This window comes from Ailuropoda melanoleuca, chromosome 8, assembly GCF_002007445.2.
Source record: "Ailuropoda melanoleuca isolate Jingjing chromosome 8, ASM200744v2, whole genome shotgun sequence".
Classification (NCBI taxonomy): domain Eukaryota; kingdom Metazoa; phylum Chordata; class Mammalia; order Carnivora; family Ursidae; genus Ailuropoda; species Ailuropoda melanoleuca.
The window spans coordinates 76368778-76385910 of NC_048225.1; the positions used below are offsets into that span (position 1 = coordinate 76368778).

The 17133-nt window shown below is 46.8% G+C and overlaps 3 protein-coding genes across 8 annotated transcripts in view; 2 read left to right on the forward strand and 1 right to left on the reverse strand.

The window, feature by feature from the left end:
* The window catches only part of DNM3 (dynamin 3), a 532818-nt gene extending 530393 nt beyond the window's left edge, over positions 1-2425 (forward strand). Inside the window, exon 22 of the mRNA XM_034666737.1 lies at positions 2281-2425. Within this exon, the coding sequence (XP_034522628.1) occupies positions 2281-2317 (37 nt within the window). The 3' untranslated portion in view covers positions 2318-2425. The remainder of the gene's footprint in view (positions 1-2280) is intronic.
* Positions 2426-5336: 2911 nt separating this feature from the next.
* The window catches only part of C8H1orf105 (chromosome 8 C1orf105 homolog), a 38090-nt gene continuing 26293 nt past the window's right edge, over positions 5337-17133 (forward strand). Inside the window, exon 1 of the mRNA XM_034667646.1 lies at positions 5337-5570. Coding sequence (XP_034523537.1) covers positions 5424-5570 — 147 coding nt within the window. The 5' untranslated portion in view covers positions 5337-5423. The remainder of the gene's footprint in view (positions 5571-17133) is intronic.
* Positions 14258-16981, reverse strand: PIGC (phosphatidylinositol glycan anchor biosynthesis class C). 6 transcript variants are annotated; one of them, XM_034666744.1, is made up of 2 exons: positions 16833-16981; positions 14258-15666 (listed from the first exon to the last, which is right to left on the reverse strand). In XM_034666744.1, the coding sequence occupies exon 2, from the start codon at positions 15442-15444 to the stop codon at positions 14551-14553; it is 894 nt and encodes a 297-aa protein (XP_034522635.1). In that variant the 5' UTR covers positions 15445-15666; positions 16833-16981; the 3' UTR covers positions 14258-14550. The 6 variants fall into 6 exon arrangements, with proteins under 6 accessions (XP_034522635.1, XP_034522639.1, XP_034522636.1 ...); XM_034666748.1 differs by having other exon boundaries at positions 14258-15634; positions 16833-16973; XM_034666745.1 differs by having other exon boundaries at positions 16752-16885.

Sequence of the window (17133 nt, forward strand, 5' to 3'; positions counted from 1 at the left end):
ATAGCCAAGAATGTGGATAATTCATCATTCTATTGATAACTGAGTCTTTTATATGTGAATAATGCCCGTGTTCCATACACAGCTTTTCCTGCTTCCTTACCTTCCTGTTCTGGCCAACATATCTCTGAAGCTATTTTTCAGAAAACTTAAGAAGGAATAACCTGAAATTAGAATCTTGATTAGGTAGATTTGCTTGTGTGTGAATAGTAGCATTCTGAACTTTAAATTTGTTAGCAAATTTTTGTGCAAACCCTACTCAGCATTTCAACTCAGTGTTCAAGTCAGAGGCAGCAACAGTATGCGGTACGTTTATCGCTCTTCATGTGAAAAGCCCAAATATTTTCAGCCCTTGCCTTCAGGCACTTCGGCATTGTGTAAGTAATATAGAAAGTTCTGGAAAAGAAATAGTGAAAACCCAAACCACTAAGATCCGTACTCGAACGGACTCTGAGCCACTGCATGGTGTCATCCTTGACGATGCTTTCTTGGCAGTGAGAGGAAAGTTGGTGCAGGAGAGCGAAGAGGAAAAGCAAGGAGCTGCCTCAGGGAATAAATATCACTCTGATGTTTTAAGCCAACATGCTAGCTGTCAGGTGAAATATATTCCAAGACATAGAGTTTCTGACCCTGTTTCTGGTTTAGAACACCAAACGAGCTCAAACAGGAAAGCGCTTTGGCATATGCTAACAGAATGTCTCTTCAGCACTGTGGACTTGCTGTTCAGGTTAATGGCTCACCTCCCCACCCTGCTGAGGTAATTAAAGTGTTCTAAAGCCCCTTCAGAACTCAAAAATAGTTTCTGTTTGCCAGACAGGTGATAAATCTCATTGAGCCTGACAGGAATTTAATTACACTTTCTTCATGAAAACACCAGGGATACCCATTACCTGGATCTCTAAAGCTAAAGGCTTGCAGATCCCCCACAGTTGAAAGGTCACCAAAAACAAGTTCTTCATCATTTAACGGGCTGAGCGGCCTCCTTAGCATGGCCAGCTTAAACGGGACCGAAGAAAAATTGGTCTCGGACTTCAGGGAAGGTAAGATTTTTCACCACTGCTCAGAAATAGCGCGGTCAGTTTGGCCCCGTTAACATCTCATGGAAGATGAAAAAGAAGTTTGTTTTTGTTTTTGTTTTCGGTAGACTTCATTGCTCCACTCACTGAAGTGTTAGAAGAGTAAGACCGAAGTGAGTGTGTTGTCGGACACCTGGATGAATAGCCAGAAAGAAGTCCCACAGGGAGCAGCGAACTGAGCTAACCTCGCTGTGTTCCCTGGCTCGCTGCAGTGTTGAGTTCATTACCAAAGTGGTTAGAAAGAGGAAATTGAAGTACAGGTTGCTGCTGGAAACCAGTGGGAAAGTTTTGTTTGGCCTGCTGTTTTCCTACTTACACAGCCGTGCATTGCAACGTGGAGTTTTCTCCTCTAGCAGCAAATCGTCCAGAGAGGCTGTCAAAATGAAACACGGCTCTGGACCCTTAGTTCACAACCGTAGGCCTGACAAGATGCAAGCCAGGCTAGGGATACGGAGAAAGCTCCAGCAAACTAAATCTCTAGCACCCTGCACCCAGTTCCGAATAAATCAGAACGTCTTTGGTTGTACGTGATTCTGGGATGGACTCCCAGGGTCCCGTGGACCAGGGCTAGCTTTGTAGTTTCCCTGGGCCTGGAAAGGCTATCATATCAGGATAGTCACATGGAGCAGACTCTGATTTACAAATCTTCTTCTCCGAGTTCAACCCCTGACACTTTCTGTATTAGGATGGCGTTGCTCACCTGATCTCGTGACACCTTCTAATTCCCCTCACCTTAAACATTTTTTTTACCTGTCGTATTTCTCTATCGACTCCCTCTCCCTATGGAGATTTAACATTTGCTGAGATCTTTGGAAGTAACCGAACGTCACAAAATCAGGGCTCAGAAACAAATCCTCAAGGTCATAAAGGTATTTGGCTCTGGTACTATTTCCAAGTCTCCTGAATCTGATTGCATGATTTATCGTCCCATGGTACAAAATAAGATTTCAGAGTGGGCTCACATGGCTCACACCTAGCGCACCGCCCGTGGCCAGGGAGAGTCCTGGGAACTGCTCACTTCGCCATATGGTTCTCTCATTTCCCCTGCATGTCTGCATGCTTTTTGTCTGATTTGAGTTTGACTCTCGTGGGATCATTTTGCATGCTTTTATTTGGATTTGTTTTATAATTTAAATATTGTTTTCTTCCTCTGCATCTGTGTTTTTCTTTTTGTTATTTTGTTTTGTTTTGTTTTGTTTTTTACTAGGCGACCCCCTCCTGCAGTTCCAGGACGACCACCCTAACACCCATGATTCATCTCATTTTGTTTCCAACAACGTGTCTGTCCATGGTATTTCAAAGCCTTTCGTTTGCACTACATGTCATATGTACATAAAAACTTTTATTTTTGATCCATGTCTATAATAAAAACAAAGTTTATTCTATATAAAAATGAAATGTGTTCTGTTTCTTTTTCTAAAGAAGACCCAAATTAAAGTAGTTTTCAGCTAAAACCAGGTAAGGGAAAAATATGTAATTTGATCTTATAAGGAGCTTAACTTAAAAAATAGTTAAGTTCTTAAAGCATTGTGATTTATGATGCTATTTGGTGGAGAATGATAATCTACCTTCAATTGAAATGTCTGTCCAATAGAAGTATAAAAAGATAGAAACAAGTGTTGGCAAGGATGTGGAGAAAAAGGAACCCCCGTGCCCTGTTGGTGGGAATGTGAGCTGGTGCAGCCGCTGTGGAAATCAGTATGGACGGTCCTCAAAAAATTAAAAATAGAATTATCATATGATTCACTAACTCCATTACTGGGTATTTACCCAAAGGATACGAAAACACTAATATGAAAAGATATATACACCCTATGTTTATTGAAGCGTTATTTGCAGTAGCCAAATTACAGAAGCAAAGCAAGTGTCCATTGACAGATGAATGGAAAAGAAGATGTGGTGTGTATATTTATATACAGCGGAATATTAGTCCTAAAAAAGAATGAGAGCTTGTCCATTTGCAGCAACATAGATGGATCTAGAGGGTATAGTGCCAAGTGAAATAAGTCAGTCAGACAAAGGCAAATTCCATATGATTTCACTCATGTGGAATATAAGAAACAAAACAAATGGACAAAGAAAAAAGACAAACTGAGAAGCCAACTGTTAACTACAGAGAACAAACTGATGGTCACCAGAGGGGAGGTGGGGGGTGTGTGAGACGTGATGGGGATTAAGGAGGGCACCTGTCATGATGAGCACGAGTAAGGTATAGATTGTTGAATCACTATATTGTACACCTGAAACGAATACAATGCTGTATGCTAATTATGCTGGAAGTTTTTTAAAAAGGGGGAAAAGATGAAGCAAAATTCTGGATATCTAGAAGACACAGAAGACTGAATGATTTCAACCAGCCTCCAGGGATCCCATTAATAATTGTTATTGCACCAATACATTTATTCCTGTTTTTATTATTTTCTAAACACTCCTTGTAGGAGCTAAATTATGTAAGATCATGGAAGATATTATAGGTCTGAAACACATAAACCTCCCACATTCTATTCAGCAAATTCAGGGGAAAATGTATCATTCAGAGTAAAAGTGGAGGGAAATGTTACCACCTTGAGAGGAAAGATCCTTTAATGTGTCAGTAAACACTGGAAGAATGGAATCTATGAGTTTGGAGGAACACAGAACTTTTTTTATACCTTAATCCTCAAATGGTAACTCCAACACTGAAATTTTAAGCTACCATTAAAAAAAAGCCAAACATTTATCCAAATAAAATGTTTATTATTAGGGTAGTACATCTGCCACATTTGCAATCTCAGGTTTTTAAAAAAGATATGAGATTTAATTCAGAATACTCTCCTCGAAGGTTGACAGGATCTAAAGTACAATTTAAAATGATCTCCTATTGGGTGAGATCACTTCTGTGTATGGCTCACTTTTACCATATTAAGACAAAACTATAGGAGAGGAAAGTAAAAGATTGTTCATCAGGAATCGGGGTCCCATGGACCTCCTGTCTGACCTAGGCATGCCCTCACTAAGACAGGCCAAGCAGCAGATGTGGGCAGGACCCTCCAGTTAAAAACTGGAGACCCCTCATTCACACTGCTACAAAAATCTTTTATAAGGACTATGGTCTCCACTCAAAAATGCTGAACTAGTTTATTTCTCTGGTTAAAATTTTCGTATGGCACACGCCATCAATGTTTGCTTGTATCCCAGGTCCAGTGACTGAGTTAGAAGCACTGGTCACTTTGAAAATTTAGAGGCCCCAGGGCAGGGGATCCACTGAGGCTCCAGTCTTCCTGGGGGCAACTGGGTTGATGCAAACTAAGGCACAGCGTGAGGTGCCTTCCCTCCCCTCCACCTCCAGTGCAGCCACGTGAGGGTTTGAATAATACTCTTCCCGGATCGCATTCTCATCTGAGAGCATCGTCCCAACAGTGTTCGGATTATTTCACACCACCTCCTCAAACAAAAGGAGAGGTTGTCCACCGGAAGCTTTTCACCAATTCATCTTTTTTAGGTGTTTGGTTCTTTTCCATTTTGTCTGAAACATGATCTTATTTTCATATCCACTGTTAGACGGTTTAGATGTTTAAAGCTTAAACTGACCTGATGCACATGAGAAAAGAAAGCCCAAATTGCATAAGAATGAAATGATTCCCTAGCAACCTTGCCCAGTCTCCGCAAAAGTGCCGGCCCTTCTTCACGTTGCTGAGGCAAGAAAGAAGGGGTGAATCGGGATGTGGGCAGGAGGGGAAGCTGCCTGGAGCAACATTAAACTATTCATGTTCATTCACTCTCCGTCGTGTTTCCGGTTTCATAATGTACTCTTCCCCAACTCGCCCTGCCCCCACACCCACCTTCAGTATTTGAGAGGGTTCAACAATGCAGCGTTCTTCAGAGTTGACCAGAACTCAGGATCATCCTGGGGAACCGTTGCACCTGTAACAAACATACTATTTCTTCAATGTTCTCATCCCATTATTTATGCATCAAGCATTTCTTGAATTCATCGTAATGTCCTATGATGTGGTCTGCGAGCGCCCAGAGAAGGAACAGGGGAAAAGTGGCTTACAAAACAGTAATAAGCAATTATTGCACGGTGCTATGACAGGAGAAAATTTGAGTCCTCTTCCCAGGGAGAGCTGTTACTGACTTCAGTGCTGATGAAGCCACTTAAGTTCTAGAACCCAAATTACCCACCTGACCCAACGCATACTAACATTCTAGAACATGGTGATTCTGACCTCAAAGAAAGGGACAATAGAACTCATTTCAGCCAATCAGAAACCAGGTGTTCCTTTTCTAATGGGATAGCATAATACCGGACTCTAGGTCACCTAAGTGCGGGCTGAGGAAAAGACAGTGGAACTGAAGCTCAAGTAGTCCATGAACTTTGCCTTGGCTCCCGACAGAAAGCCTTCGAATGAGAAGGCACTCTGCAGCAGTCTGCTCCGGGAAGCAGGGAGGGCAGTTCCCCAGGCTCCAGCTAGAAAAATCCAGGACATCCGAGAGATGGAGAAAAGAGAACTGAAGGTAGGAGAAAATAAACAAACTTCCAATCCTTCCCTCGGGGAGCTTCACTGGTAAATAAACAGGGACCATATATACACGGATGGGAATTCCAACAAACGTCCTAGAAGCTGAAAGCCAGAAGAAGCTATAAGGACATAACCTGTGCTCTTCCTTCACCCACATGGACACTGTCAGCGGGCTTGGAGCAGGATATACTTGATCCTCAGGATCCCTGAGTTTGAAAATTGTTACAGTATCTGTTTCATAGCTCAGCATTAAGTACGATTTAAAACAAAAACAAAAAACCTCCAATGATACAGGAATATTTAATCCAGCTCGATGAGATTCTAAAGTAAAACTCTGCAACCGGGAATCCATTTTAAAAACATGACCCTTGGGACCCCTGGGTGGCTCAGTAGGTTAAGTGTCTGCCTTTGGCTCCGGTCATGGTCCTGAGGTCCTGGCATCGAGTCCTGAGTCCGGCTCCCTGCTCAGCGGGGAGTCTGCTTCCCCTCTGCCGGCCGCTCCCCCTGCTCATGCTCTCTCTCTCTGACAAATAAATAAAATCTTNCTCTCTGACAAACAAATAAAATCTTAAAAAAAAAAAAAAATGAACCTCACCTACAGGAAGATAAGATTGCTGGGGGGGAAAAAATCATTTCCGTAACCCTTTCTAATACTCCAGAGTGTCTATCTGCATCAGTCAGCTGGAGCTTGTGCCTCTTTACTCCTCCACGTCCCCCCACCGCCCCCGCAGGACGTACCAGCTGCCTCCACCGCCACAATACACACCCTCCTTTGGGGGTTTTTTACTATAAATTACTGTTGAATTGGATTAGATGGCAGGCTGTGGGATGCGCCAAGACTGATCTGCGACTCCTGTGCTGTTTTTAATCAAATTTCACAGTATTTTATACCAGGCCCCGATTTTCAGCCCCAGTTCACATCTTTAGAGAACCTCACCAACAGGGGCCGTGAGCAGGCACAGAGGAAACCAAGCCTTCGCAAACTCCCTGGAGGGCAGGGAGACTGAAGCATCCTCAGGACAGGAATGGAGAAGTCACCGACACGAGTTCTACCTCTCAAAACAAGCCCTAGCGAAGTATGTCTCTGAAGCTTCACCTCACACTCCGGAAAGGCTACGGTGTGCAGCTCTTCTGGGCTAATCTTTTGCTCCCACTTCTCATCTCCGAGGGAGCATCTCGGAAGGCAGCAGAGAGCAAGTTAGAGCCAAGGAGACGGCTCCTTCTGCCTGCTGCCTTTTTCTCTTTTAAAGACAAAAATATGGCTTGCACACACAAAAGCTGCCCCGGGGCCTGAAGATCTGTTTATTTTGCAATTTAGAAAGAGTGGGAGGCCCACAGTGTTCTCACTGAGCAGCGTCCAAATGTTAGTTGGGCTCTGCACAAGGCCACAGGGCCGTCCTGGAGTGGGGAGCAGTGAGCCAGCAGGGCTTGGGAAAGCGGGAGCAGCCACGGAGCCAGCTTTCTACCAGGGCCCCGAGGGATCGCCGCTTCCCTCGACCTCTGCGTTGGCAAAATCAATTTGTTCCATTGTCCCAGCAACATATGGTCAAGGGATTGTAGGGCTAGTCTGCGTAGGGCGCAAGACCTCGGGCTGATCCTGGGTGTCATTTGAACTCGGGTGCCAATTGGTGCCAGATGGTGGCAGAAAAGGCCATTTGCCTTTCTAAGCCCCTTCCTCTGGCACTTTGGCCCCTGCATTACCCGAAGGGTGTGAGGAGGCACCAACCCCCCGCCCCCCGGGGACCCCCTGTTACTTGCAGTAATGTATCTGGGAAGAAAATGGTGTTTGGGTTTGGTTGNGGGGGGGCCCCCCCCCCCCCCCCCCCCCCGGTGTGGCCAGGCCCCCGGTGCTGAGCGAATGCTGGGCAGTTGGGAAGCAGATGCTTCCTAACCACCTCATCCCCGGGGACCCCGTTACTCGTTACTCGTTACTCGCAGTAATGTATCTGGGGNGGGACCCCCTGTTACTTGCAGTAATGTATCTGGGAAGAAAATGGTGTTTGGGTTTGGTTGGGGATTGCTATTGTTTCCCAAAGTAAACAGACCAGCATTCATCACACCTGTGAGTTGAGAAAAAAAAAAAACAAAAACAGCCCAGAGCATTTGCGATCTAAGCTAGCTCGCCCCATAGGGTCTCCCCTGCAGCTAAGCTGGCCGGAGCCTTCCCCGTGGTCAGGGAAATGTGCCAACTCGGGACTGACCGTCCTCAGGTCCTTGGCCAAACTCTGGTTTCTCATCAAAGCTTTGATCGCTTTACCCAGAATCAAACTTTCTAGAAGACTGCAAGTGGCACAGCCCCACCGATGGAAGATTGCACAGTTCTCAGGAAGTCGTGTCATTATCCCCAAAAGGCTCCTGCTAAAATGTGCATCACCCAGAGAATTAGTGCATTAATCCCATTAGCAAGCCTGTTTGTCATGACCGTGAGGAAGCCTGCACACTCAGACCACACCTCCCTCCCTGCCCCCCGACAATTGCACTCTCCCCGCAGCCTGCCTTGAACCAACAGGGACTTTTAGGATGAGCCCCTTCCCCAGCCTGTGTCAGTCTTCCAAGGTCCCCTAGGCCGCTAGGTCCCCCTCCTCCCCGTCACTCTGCTCTCTACACGGTTCTGGACACGCCCATCCTGTGCTGCTCCCCCGTCCCCCTCGCTTCTGGAACCCTTCCCCGGGGCCCTCTGTAATTTACTTCCTGCGATCAGCAAAATCCCCCGTATCTACAACCTATTGTCCGGGGACGTGTCCTTCAGCTTCTTGCTCTAACACCACCTGAACCTCCTCTGGGGCACCGCTCCCCGGCAGTCGTCTCAGGAGGTGGCAGCTTGGGCCCCACAGCCCTCCAGGTGCAGAACACCTGGCTCGGCTCCTCTTTTCACTTTTGCTTTCAGACCATTCTCCCTCCATCTGCCCTAAAACCCTCAGCTCTGAACCTCATGGCGTCAGACTACAGCACATTCTCCCCCTCGCTGTCCCTTTGAGCCACCAACCCCTAGTTCGCATTCCTTGTTCCTTGGTGATTTTAGCTCCTGCTTCCCTGTCATTCTCTCCAGGACTATTCCTGTTTTAATTCTTTGGGATTTCACGGAGGTATAAATTCTCCTTCCGACGTCCCAGCCCATCCATCCCGCTTCTCGTTTTCTTGGACTCCGCCTCTCCAGTGATGCTTTCCTCCGCTCTACCTCAGCTACTCACTCCCAAAGTGAGAGCCTTGTCTTTATTCTCTGCTCTTCACTTCCTAACCTTCTAACTGCTTGGCCCTCCAATTCATTGATCTTCTCCCTGCCCTTCACACCCGCTACGGTTCACGGTCCTTCTTACCCAACTAAATGCCACGGTCAAGCATTATAATCACGCCTGTGCATACATACTTTTCTCCCTTGTCCTTCTCTCGATTTGATAAAACCACCCCCCTGAGGATATTCAACGCTCCGTCTCCTCTGCTTTGTACCTGTGTACGTGCATGTGGTCTGCAAAACACACACACACACACANTTACCCAACTAAATGCCACGGTCAAGCATTATAATCACGCCTGTGCATACATACTTTTCTCCCTTGTCCTCTCGATTTGATAAAACCACCCCCCTGAGGATATTCAACCCTCCGTCTCCTCTGCTTTGTACCTGTGTACGTGTATGTGGTCTGGAAAACACCCACACACACACACCCCCAAACTAATTAGTTTCGCTTTAAAATCCTGATCACCACGTTCAAGTGAGCCCTTAATCCTGCTGAGCAATTAAACTAACCATCCCTAGTTCATTCACTGCCCCAACGTCCTAATCCATCTCCTACCTTCTCTCTCCTCACTCCCCAACACTTCCCCCCTTATCCTCACTCTCAGCTGATTCTTTGCCTACTTCCCTAGGAAATTGAAGCAATCAGAAAAGAACTTCCAAAAATCCCCATCACCTCATCTACCCACTTACCATCTACCCTCTCGCCAGCATTTGTATCCATGTATCTGCTTTCCTCTTGTTGCCATAGGTAACGATCCTGTCCTCTGGCCAAAGCCAGGCCCTCCACTCCCGCACTGGACCCTCTCTCCTCTCAAATGCTCAGGAATATTCTGTCTTCACACCAGCTACTACTTTCTATTGTTTCACTGCCATCAGCATACAAATGTGATGTCATTTCTCCCATCTTAAAAAATGAAGTTTCTTGTTCTCAGCTCCCTCTCAGGTTCTGTCCTGTTTCCTGGTCCCCCTTTGAAGTAAAACTTCTAGAAAGTTTCCTGTACTTGCTGCTCCAATTCCCCATCTCTTTTCTCTCTTAAACCCACCCCAAATAGGTTTTTATTCCCCCCCACACACACATCAAAAACTGCTCTTTTCAACACCACCAGTGATTCCCTCCTTGCTAACTCCAATGGTCAATTCTCAGGTCTTATGTTACTTGATTTGCCAGATTTTCATCTGATCACAGTTGATCACCTCCTCTCCCTCGAGGCACCTGTACTTGGTTCCCAGGACTCCAACTTCCAAATTGATTTGCTTCTTCTTCTCTCCAACCTTTCAATTTGGAGTTCTTGTTCCTCTTCTTGGTTCATGTCAACTTCCTTGGTGATCTTGTCCAGTTTCATAGCATTTAGATACCAACAATTCCCAAATGTATATTTCCACCCCACACATTGCTCCTAAAATCCAAATTCATTGAACTCCCTACTCAACATTTCAGCCCTTACATCTACATTTCATATCCTGCATGCCTCAAACCATTTTCTTCCCCAAAATCTCCACCCATATCCCCTCGGCCCCCAGCTCAATCGATCACATCTCTGTCCTTATCTTTCAATTTGCTCAGGCCAAAACCCTTAAGAGTCATTTATGCTGCCTCTCTTGTTTTCATACCCCACATCTAATATGTCAAGAAGCCCTGACTCAACCTTCAAATTATATCCACAATGTGACTTGTTTTCGCCACTTCTGCTATCACTCTGTTCCGAGCACCATCATCCCTTGCTTGGACGGCTACAAGTGCTTCCTAATGCTTCTTTCTGCTCTGGTCTTGCCCCACAGCAACCAGAATGCCCCCTCCAAAATGTATGTCAAACCACATCCTTCTTTTTCTCCAAGCCCCTCCAATGGCTCCCATCTCCGAGGAAAAGCCAGAGTCCTGTTCCTAGCCTGTAGTGTCACATGTAATCTAGAACCCCACATTACCTCTTTGGCCTCATCTCTTGCTCCCCTTGGCCACCCGTCAGCCCCTCCTTGCTCTTCCCAGAAACTGCCTGGCAGCCTGGGGTCTTCTGCCAGCACATTTACAGCAGCTCTTCGCTCTGCCTGGAATGTCTGTCCCCTGGGAATCTGAATTATTCTCTCATCTTCAAGTCAAATGTTACTTTTTCCATGAGACCTACCCTGACCCCCTTATTTAATACCATTGATACTTTCACCCCTTTTTTCCCCATAGAATGTATTACCTTCTACTTATGTTTATTGTCTGTCTCCTCCTGCCAGAAGGTGGGCTCTGCTGGATCAAGGACCTTTGTCCACTTTGTTCATGAATATATTTCAAGCATATAGAACATTATCTGTCATACAGTTAGTGCTCAGTGGATATTTGCTGAATGAATACATTCCTGAGGCCAAACATCGTAAGATGTGAATGGCAGAAAGCAAGTAGAGATCAGCCTGGGTGCACAAGAAATATTTTGCTAGATGGTGGGGGTAGGAATAAGGAATAAAGAGGATAGTGAGGGATTTGAGAAAGCATTAAAAGCAACTGCCTACCAGTTAGCCTTTAGCCCTGGATGCAGTTCAGCTGTCAGAAAAGCAAAGTATCAGCCCAAACCGGCGATACAGCCTTGGGCAAGTTCCTGGCTCGCTGCGGGTCTGTCACCTCAACTGTAAAATGGAAATAATCCTGTGTTACAGGATTGTTAGGAGAAGCAAATAAGATCGTGTATCTAAAGTGTCTAACACAGTGCCTGGTACACACTGGGTGCTTGACAACGTGCAATTATAATTTATCAAATCCCAAGGTGCTATTTGTTTCCTGAATTTATGGGGACTTCAAACAATGTAGTTATTTCTCAAACCACAATTCATCAAGAATTCCAAGACTTGTTGAATTTCATTACAAAAAGGAGTATTAGTAACTCCCACAGGATGGCACTGTGTCCCAGCCCTGTTTCCCTGCATCCAGCAGGGCTGAAATATTGTAAAACTGTGTAACTGATGCCCTCTGCTGGCTTGTCTTTGTCTTGACCTTGAGCCTTTGGCTGAGATGTAGGATGGCTCCACGCTTCCTTGAGTATGATCGGCAGGCATGGATTCTTAAATCCACAATTGAAGCCAGCTGCCCGAAGGCTCTCTCAGAAGTTTATAGTGCGGCCATGGCACGGAGGCATAACCCTGACACCCAGCTGGGCACCGCACAGAACCAGCGTGCTGCATCCCCAGACCCCCGCACAGCCTTCTAGCTACCAGCCAACTGTCTGTAACACATCGTGCCACAAAACGAAGCACACCCGCTGCCTTATAGCTCTACCTTCCTTCCCCTGATCCCTTCCATCCCAACTACAATCCCTTCTGCCTTTTTGGAGGGACAGGCAAGGCTGCCTCCTCATTCCTCCCTCTTTGTTCTCACTTGCCACCACCACCCAGACTTACGGATTGACAGGAAGCAGAGCTGGGAGACGGGGGTACAGAGAAGGGATGGCTAACAGTTTCCTAGCAAGCAAGCATCTGGTTTGGGATTTTAATTCCAGTGCTACTGTAACACCTTTCCCTTTCCTTTCCCACGTGCACCATAATCTCTGAAAATCCAAGTCATTGTTCTGCTTGCACTCTTTCAGCGTAGCTTAAATTTAAGAGACTGGCTGCATCCTTGTACTTCAGTGATGAGTAGCTTTCCCAACAACTGTCACTGCGGGTCATGCCGATTATCGTCTAGACCCGCAGCCCTGAGCCAGCAGCAACCCCAAGCAGCGAGCCCTAGGTGAGCCTCGCCACCCCTCAGGCAGTACCACTAACGGGCTTGGGACTTCTTAACATTTTCTTACAAAATATTTACGGCTTTTTTGTATTTTTTCCAAAACCTTTTTGGAATCCACTTATGTTCTTGGCCTGGGAAACTTCTTGGAGTTACATGCAGAAAGTGTATAAAATTGTATTTTCATTTGTCTGAAACTTGCCCCGCTCAAATTTCAAAGGGTGTCCTCTCCCACTCATGACTTGGTGAACAAATCAACATTCGTTTTGACCCTTTTCAGTGTTATAGGTGATGACTGTGTATCTGTGCTGAGCCTTCCGCCCAGGCCACGGTGTTCAATTCTCTCATCTACAACCGCCAAACCGAATAGCATCAGGCCTTGGGGGGCTCCAAATACTACATGCAGTGTGACAGAGAAGAGTTGAAAACGGAAGCACAGGCACATTAATTCATTCCACTGAAACTACTCTTGAAAGGAGTTCCAATTTGGAGAACTTTCGACATGGACGCAGCTGTTATGTGAATTCCCTAAAGTTGAAAATCAGGAACCCATTCAAATAAGGCAAATGTATTAGAATATAGAGAAATAAAGCGCAATTTATACAATTCTTTACTGCCTTCAACCATTAACACCTGGCCCTGTTCCTGATGTGAACCATGTAGTAACATGAGCCAGTGCTGGCCCCTCCTGAGACAAGGCATGAAAAGGCCACTCCTCTCCAAGTCTTCCCACAGATCAACTTTCTGACAGCAACCGCTGACAGGAGTGTAGTGCTACGTACGTGTCCAGTGTTCTTCAGAACATTGTGCACAGATCTCAGTTATCACAATTCTAGAGGTAACCCTTCCATTCCCACTTTCTACATGAAAAACAAGACACAGAGCAGTCGCGTCATTAGCCCATGAGCTCATCATTTACTCCCTCCTTAGATAAGCTGGATTGCTCTCAATGACCTGCATTATAAAGACCAAATTCCTGTCACTCAAACATCCTGCTTCAACTTTTCCTCCAATCCCCAGAACCCGAAAACCCCCACGAAACGCTTTCCCACCTTTGTGCTCACCCAAAGAACAGACGCGGCACAACGGCAGCCCCAGGTCACATCCAAGTGTGGTTTCTGTCTGGATTTAAATTGGACAGAATTTACAAGTCAGATTTCACATGAAAAATCACATCGGCAGCTACTGAGATTTCATTTCATATTTTACTCAGAATTCTACGGATCTGCAGCCAACCTCTGTTGGAGCAGTGGCTGCCCTCGCTGGTCAGGGCGCGCTCCACCCAGCACTCGGCTGCCATTCGTCACAGTCTGCTGGCTTCTCTTGTTCCTATTACCGACCTGGTTCCTAAAGGCCTTTGCCACCTTGCCCTAAAACCATCTTTTACCTAAATCCCACCAAAACTCCAAGACCAAGCTCAGATGCCACCTTTTCTAGAATAGTTCCTAACGACTTCAGCCTCTCCGAATGCCAGGGCATTCGGATTATGTATTATGACACCTCACACTCTCCCCTGTAGTTAGTGTGTCCGTGCTTCCCAAGAACAAAGGAGAAACACGGAGTCAAGCTGAAGCGACCAATTCTGTGATCTTAGCCAGTAACAGAGCACAGCACCCAGGATTCCCGCACTTAGATAAATAAAGGTAGAGAGAAGTGACTTGACAAATAAACACACGTGTTTTCATTCTCTCTTCACTCTTCATGCCCCTTCGTCAGCCTTCTGCTTACAGAAAAATCGTGAGACAGCTTAATGGATGTGTTGTTATTTTGTTTAATAAATAGAAACTACATCACTTCATTCGTTACAGCAAATGAGAGGCAAGAATTCAAGAGGGCCCCAGGAAGCTTTTTCATCCACAAAATAACAGAAAGGACAAGTACCTTCACCACCCACATCTTTGGTTAAGCTTTTTCTTTTGATCTCTGTTCCCCGCCCACATCGGTATGTTGCTTCCAGAATGGGACTCTGCCTTCAAATCTTATACAAGTTGGGAGGCTAGTCTATCAGCTTGCCTTAATAACACAATGGAAGCCTCTAACTTAGCTGAGAAACCTGGACAAGTCTTCTTTGATTTCGGCCTCATCCCAAGGCCCATGAATGTTTTCTTTAAATAGCTGCAGGCGAATGAGGTAGAAAGGGCAGAGACAAGAGATGGAAACCAGCAGAAGGGCAAAAAGGAAGGCTCCCACAGCACTGATGGACAGCAGGCCTCCCAAGGCTGAAAATGCAAAGAGCAGTGTGACTCCCATGTAGCTGCGGGGAGTACAGGCCTTCAGCTTCTTCTGTAACATGGGCCACAGGGCAAAAATCTGGATGGCAAATGTCACCATGATGAAGGCATGCAGGGACCGGGGCAGGCGTGACGCGAGGCAGACAGAAGCAAAGATGGCCATGTTCAAGGACAGCGTGCTGGATACAATGGCAGCATTGGCACCGTAGTCAAAGAAAATGAGGTGGCCTAAGAGCATAAAGACCGACATGGCATAGATGGTATCCGTGCTGACAGACTCCGTCAGGGTCTTCAGCACTGGCGAAAAGCCATATGTGAAAGTAATGAAAACGAGGGCGCTCTTCAAGTCAGCCCACCGGGTCCTCCCACTCTTCTTCCGTCCTTCACCTCCATCAATGAGATCGAATAAAACATAACCAATCAGTGAAGAAGCCAGGCCAGTCCCAAAGAGCCACTGGGGGGCCAGAAGACCCTCATCCATATACCACCAGATAACGACAAAAACACAGACACTGCACAGCTGCTGTACCACCACGCTGGACTCAAATACCACAGCCCAGTACTGGTACTTCCGGGCGTAGATGTTCTTCCGGAGCTCTTCCAGGAAACGCCGGTCCACGTAGTTATCAGGAAAGGGCTGTCGCTCATACAAGACCTTCTGCCACTTGGCCTCCTTCATGTTAGTTACAGGTTGGGCATACATGATCCTCTCCCTCAACTCCCTTGCACAATTCCATGTGGTTCTCTCCTTCACGAAGTTCTGAAATAAGACCTCTCTGGAAATCCCATGCTGTGCTGTGGCTGAGACTGTCCCAAGCTTCAACGGCAGCAACCCGGGCCGGGCCTGCGGTAGACGAGTCTGTTCTCTGAGGCAGGACAACACAGCCAAGTTCCTAGAGAAAGTCACACTATGAACCTACGAAAGCTGTGAAAGGTCAAGAGAAGGACTGAGTTAAAATCAAACCAACCCAGTTTATTAAAAGTTGGGAGTAAAATACACGTGGTGGCCATTTTATACGTATGGATATTAACATTTCATTTCAGACTTTAAGTTATAATCCCATAGATAATAACAGACATCTGTTAGCTATTATTTACTGAGGACCTACTATGTGCTGAGTCCTTTCTGCAGCTTCCCTCATTTAATCCCCACCTCTCAAGCTAGCATTAGCTCCACTTTAATTAGTGGGGGAAAAAAAACCAAACAAACAAACAAAAAAACCCTGCAATTCAAATTGCTTAGGTAACTTTAGTCCAAATTAACAGTGGTAAACAATGGAGCCAAATTCAAACCAAAGTCTGACCCCAAAGCCCGGGCCTCACATCCTGTCTCCCTCTAAACCAATTAACTCAGGGGTTCATAGATCCCTGAGGTCTGTGGATGGGCTTCAGAGCACCCAAAACCCTCCCTGTCACTGCATCCTTGTAGCTACAATTAATGCAAATTTCCAGGGACAGGACCCAGAGCTTTTATTTACTAAGATCTCAAAGGCAGCTATTAAAAAAAAAAAAAGTACCAGCCTAAAGACAACAGTAAACTGCACAATACAAAAAGGTATGAGTTCTACGGTTTATTCGGCCAAAACCAAGGACTCAGAAAAACTGAATATTCTTAACCCGTTAACTGAGCTTAACATCCTTTAAAGAGTTAGCATTCGACTTCTAAGGCGGAAACTCTCAGGAGGTTCGAAGATAATGACCCCTTTTTCACAATGAAAACTTAAGAGTCAGGAATAACCGGGGTCATCCAGCAAGTCTGCGAAGACAATTCTTACTGCCCGACCTTATTTCTTCCATGGAGACCACCACAGGTTTCGCTGCACAAGCGAGACCCTCTGGGAGCCCCCCTCACTGCTGCAGGGACCCCAGCCCAGGGAGCTCCCGGCCGCCGCCCGGCTGGAAGGTCAGCTGAGCCGAAAAGCGCACCGCCCCTCCGTGGGGTCGGTCAGGGGTCCCCGGGGGCGCCCTACTTACCCTCCCGGGCCGCCCCCGCCCGCCGCCGTCCCTCACCAGCCTTGGGCCTGCGGGGGCCTGCGGGGGACGGCGGAGGAGAGAGAGGCCGGGAAACACTGACTGCCACTCGGAACCCACCTGCCCGCGGTTGCTAGGGCTGCGCGGCGGGAGAGGGCGGTCCCCCACCTCCTTCCGCATCCGGACGCCGGGGTCGCGACGGCGGCCGAGCACTTCCGGGTCCGCCACCACCCCCGCGGCAGGAGCGCCCTGCCACGGCCGGCGGAACTGCGAGGTCGCTGCTGCCCCCTCCCGGCGGCTCCGAGGACCTCCCGGCTCCTCTCCGGAGGGCGGGCGCTCAGAGCGGAGGAAAAAGCAAATGCCCAACAGAAAGATGGGATTCCGCATCCGAAAGCCAGGGATAGAGGCTGAGCTGTGAAAG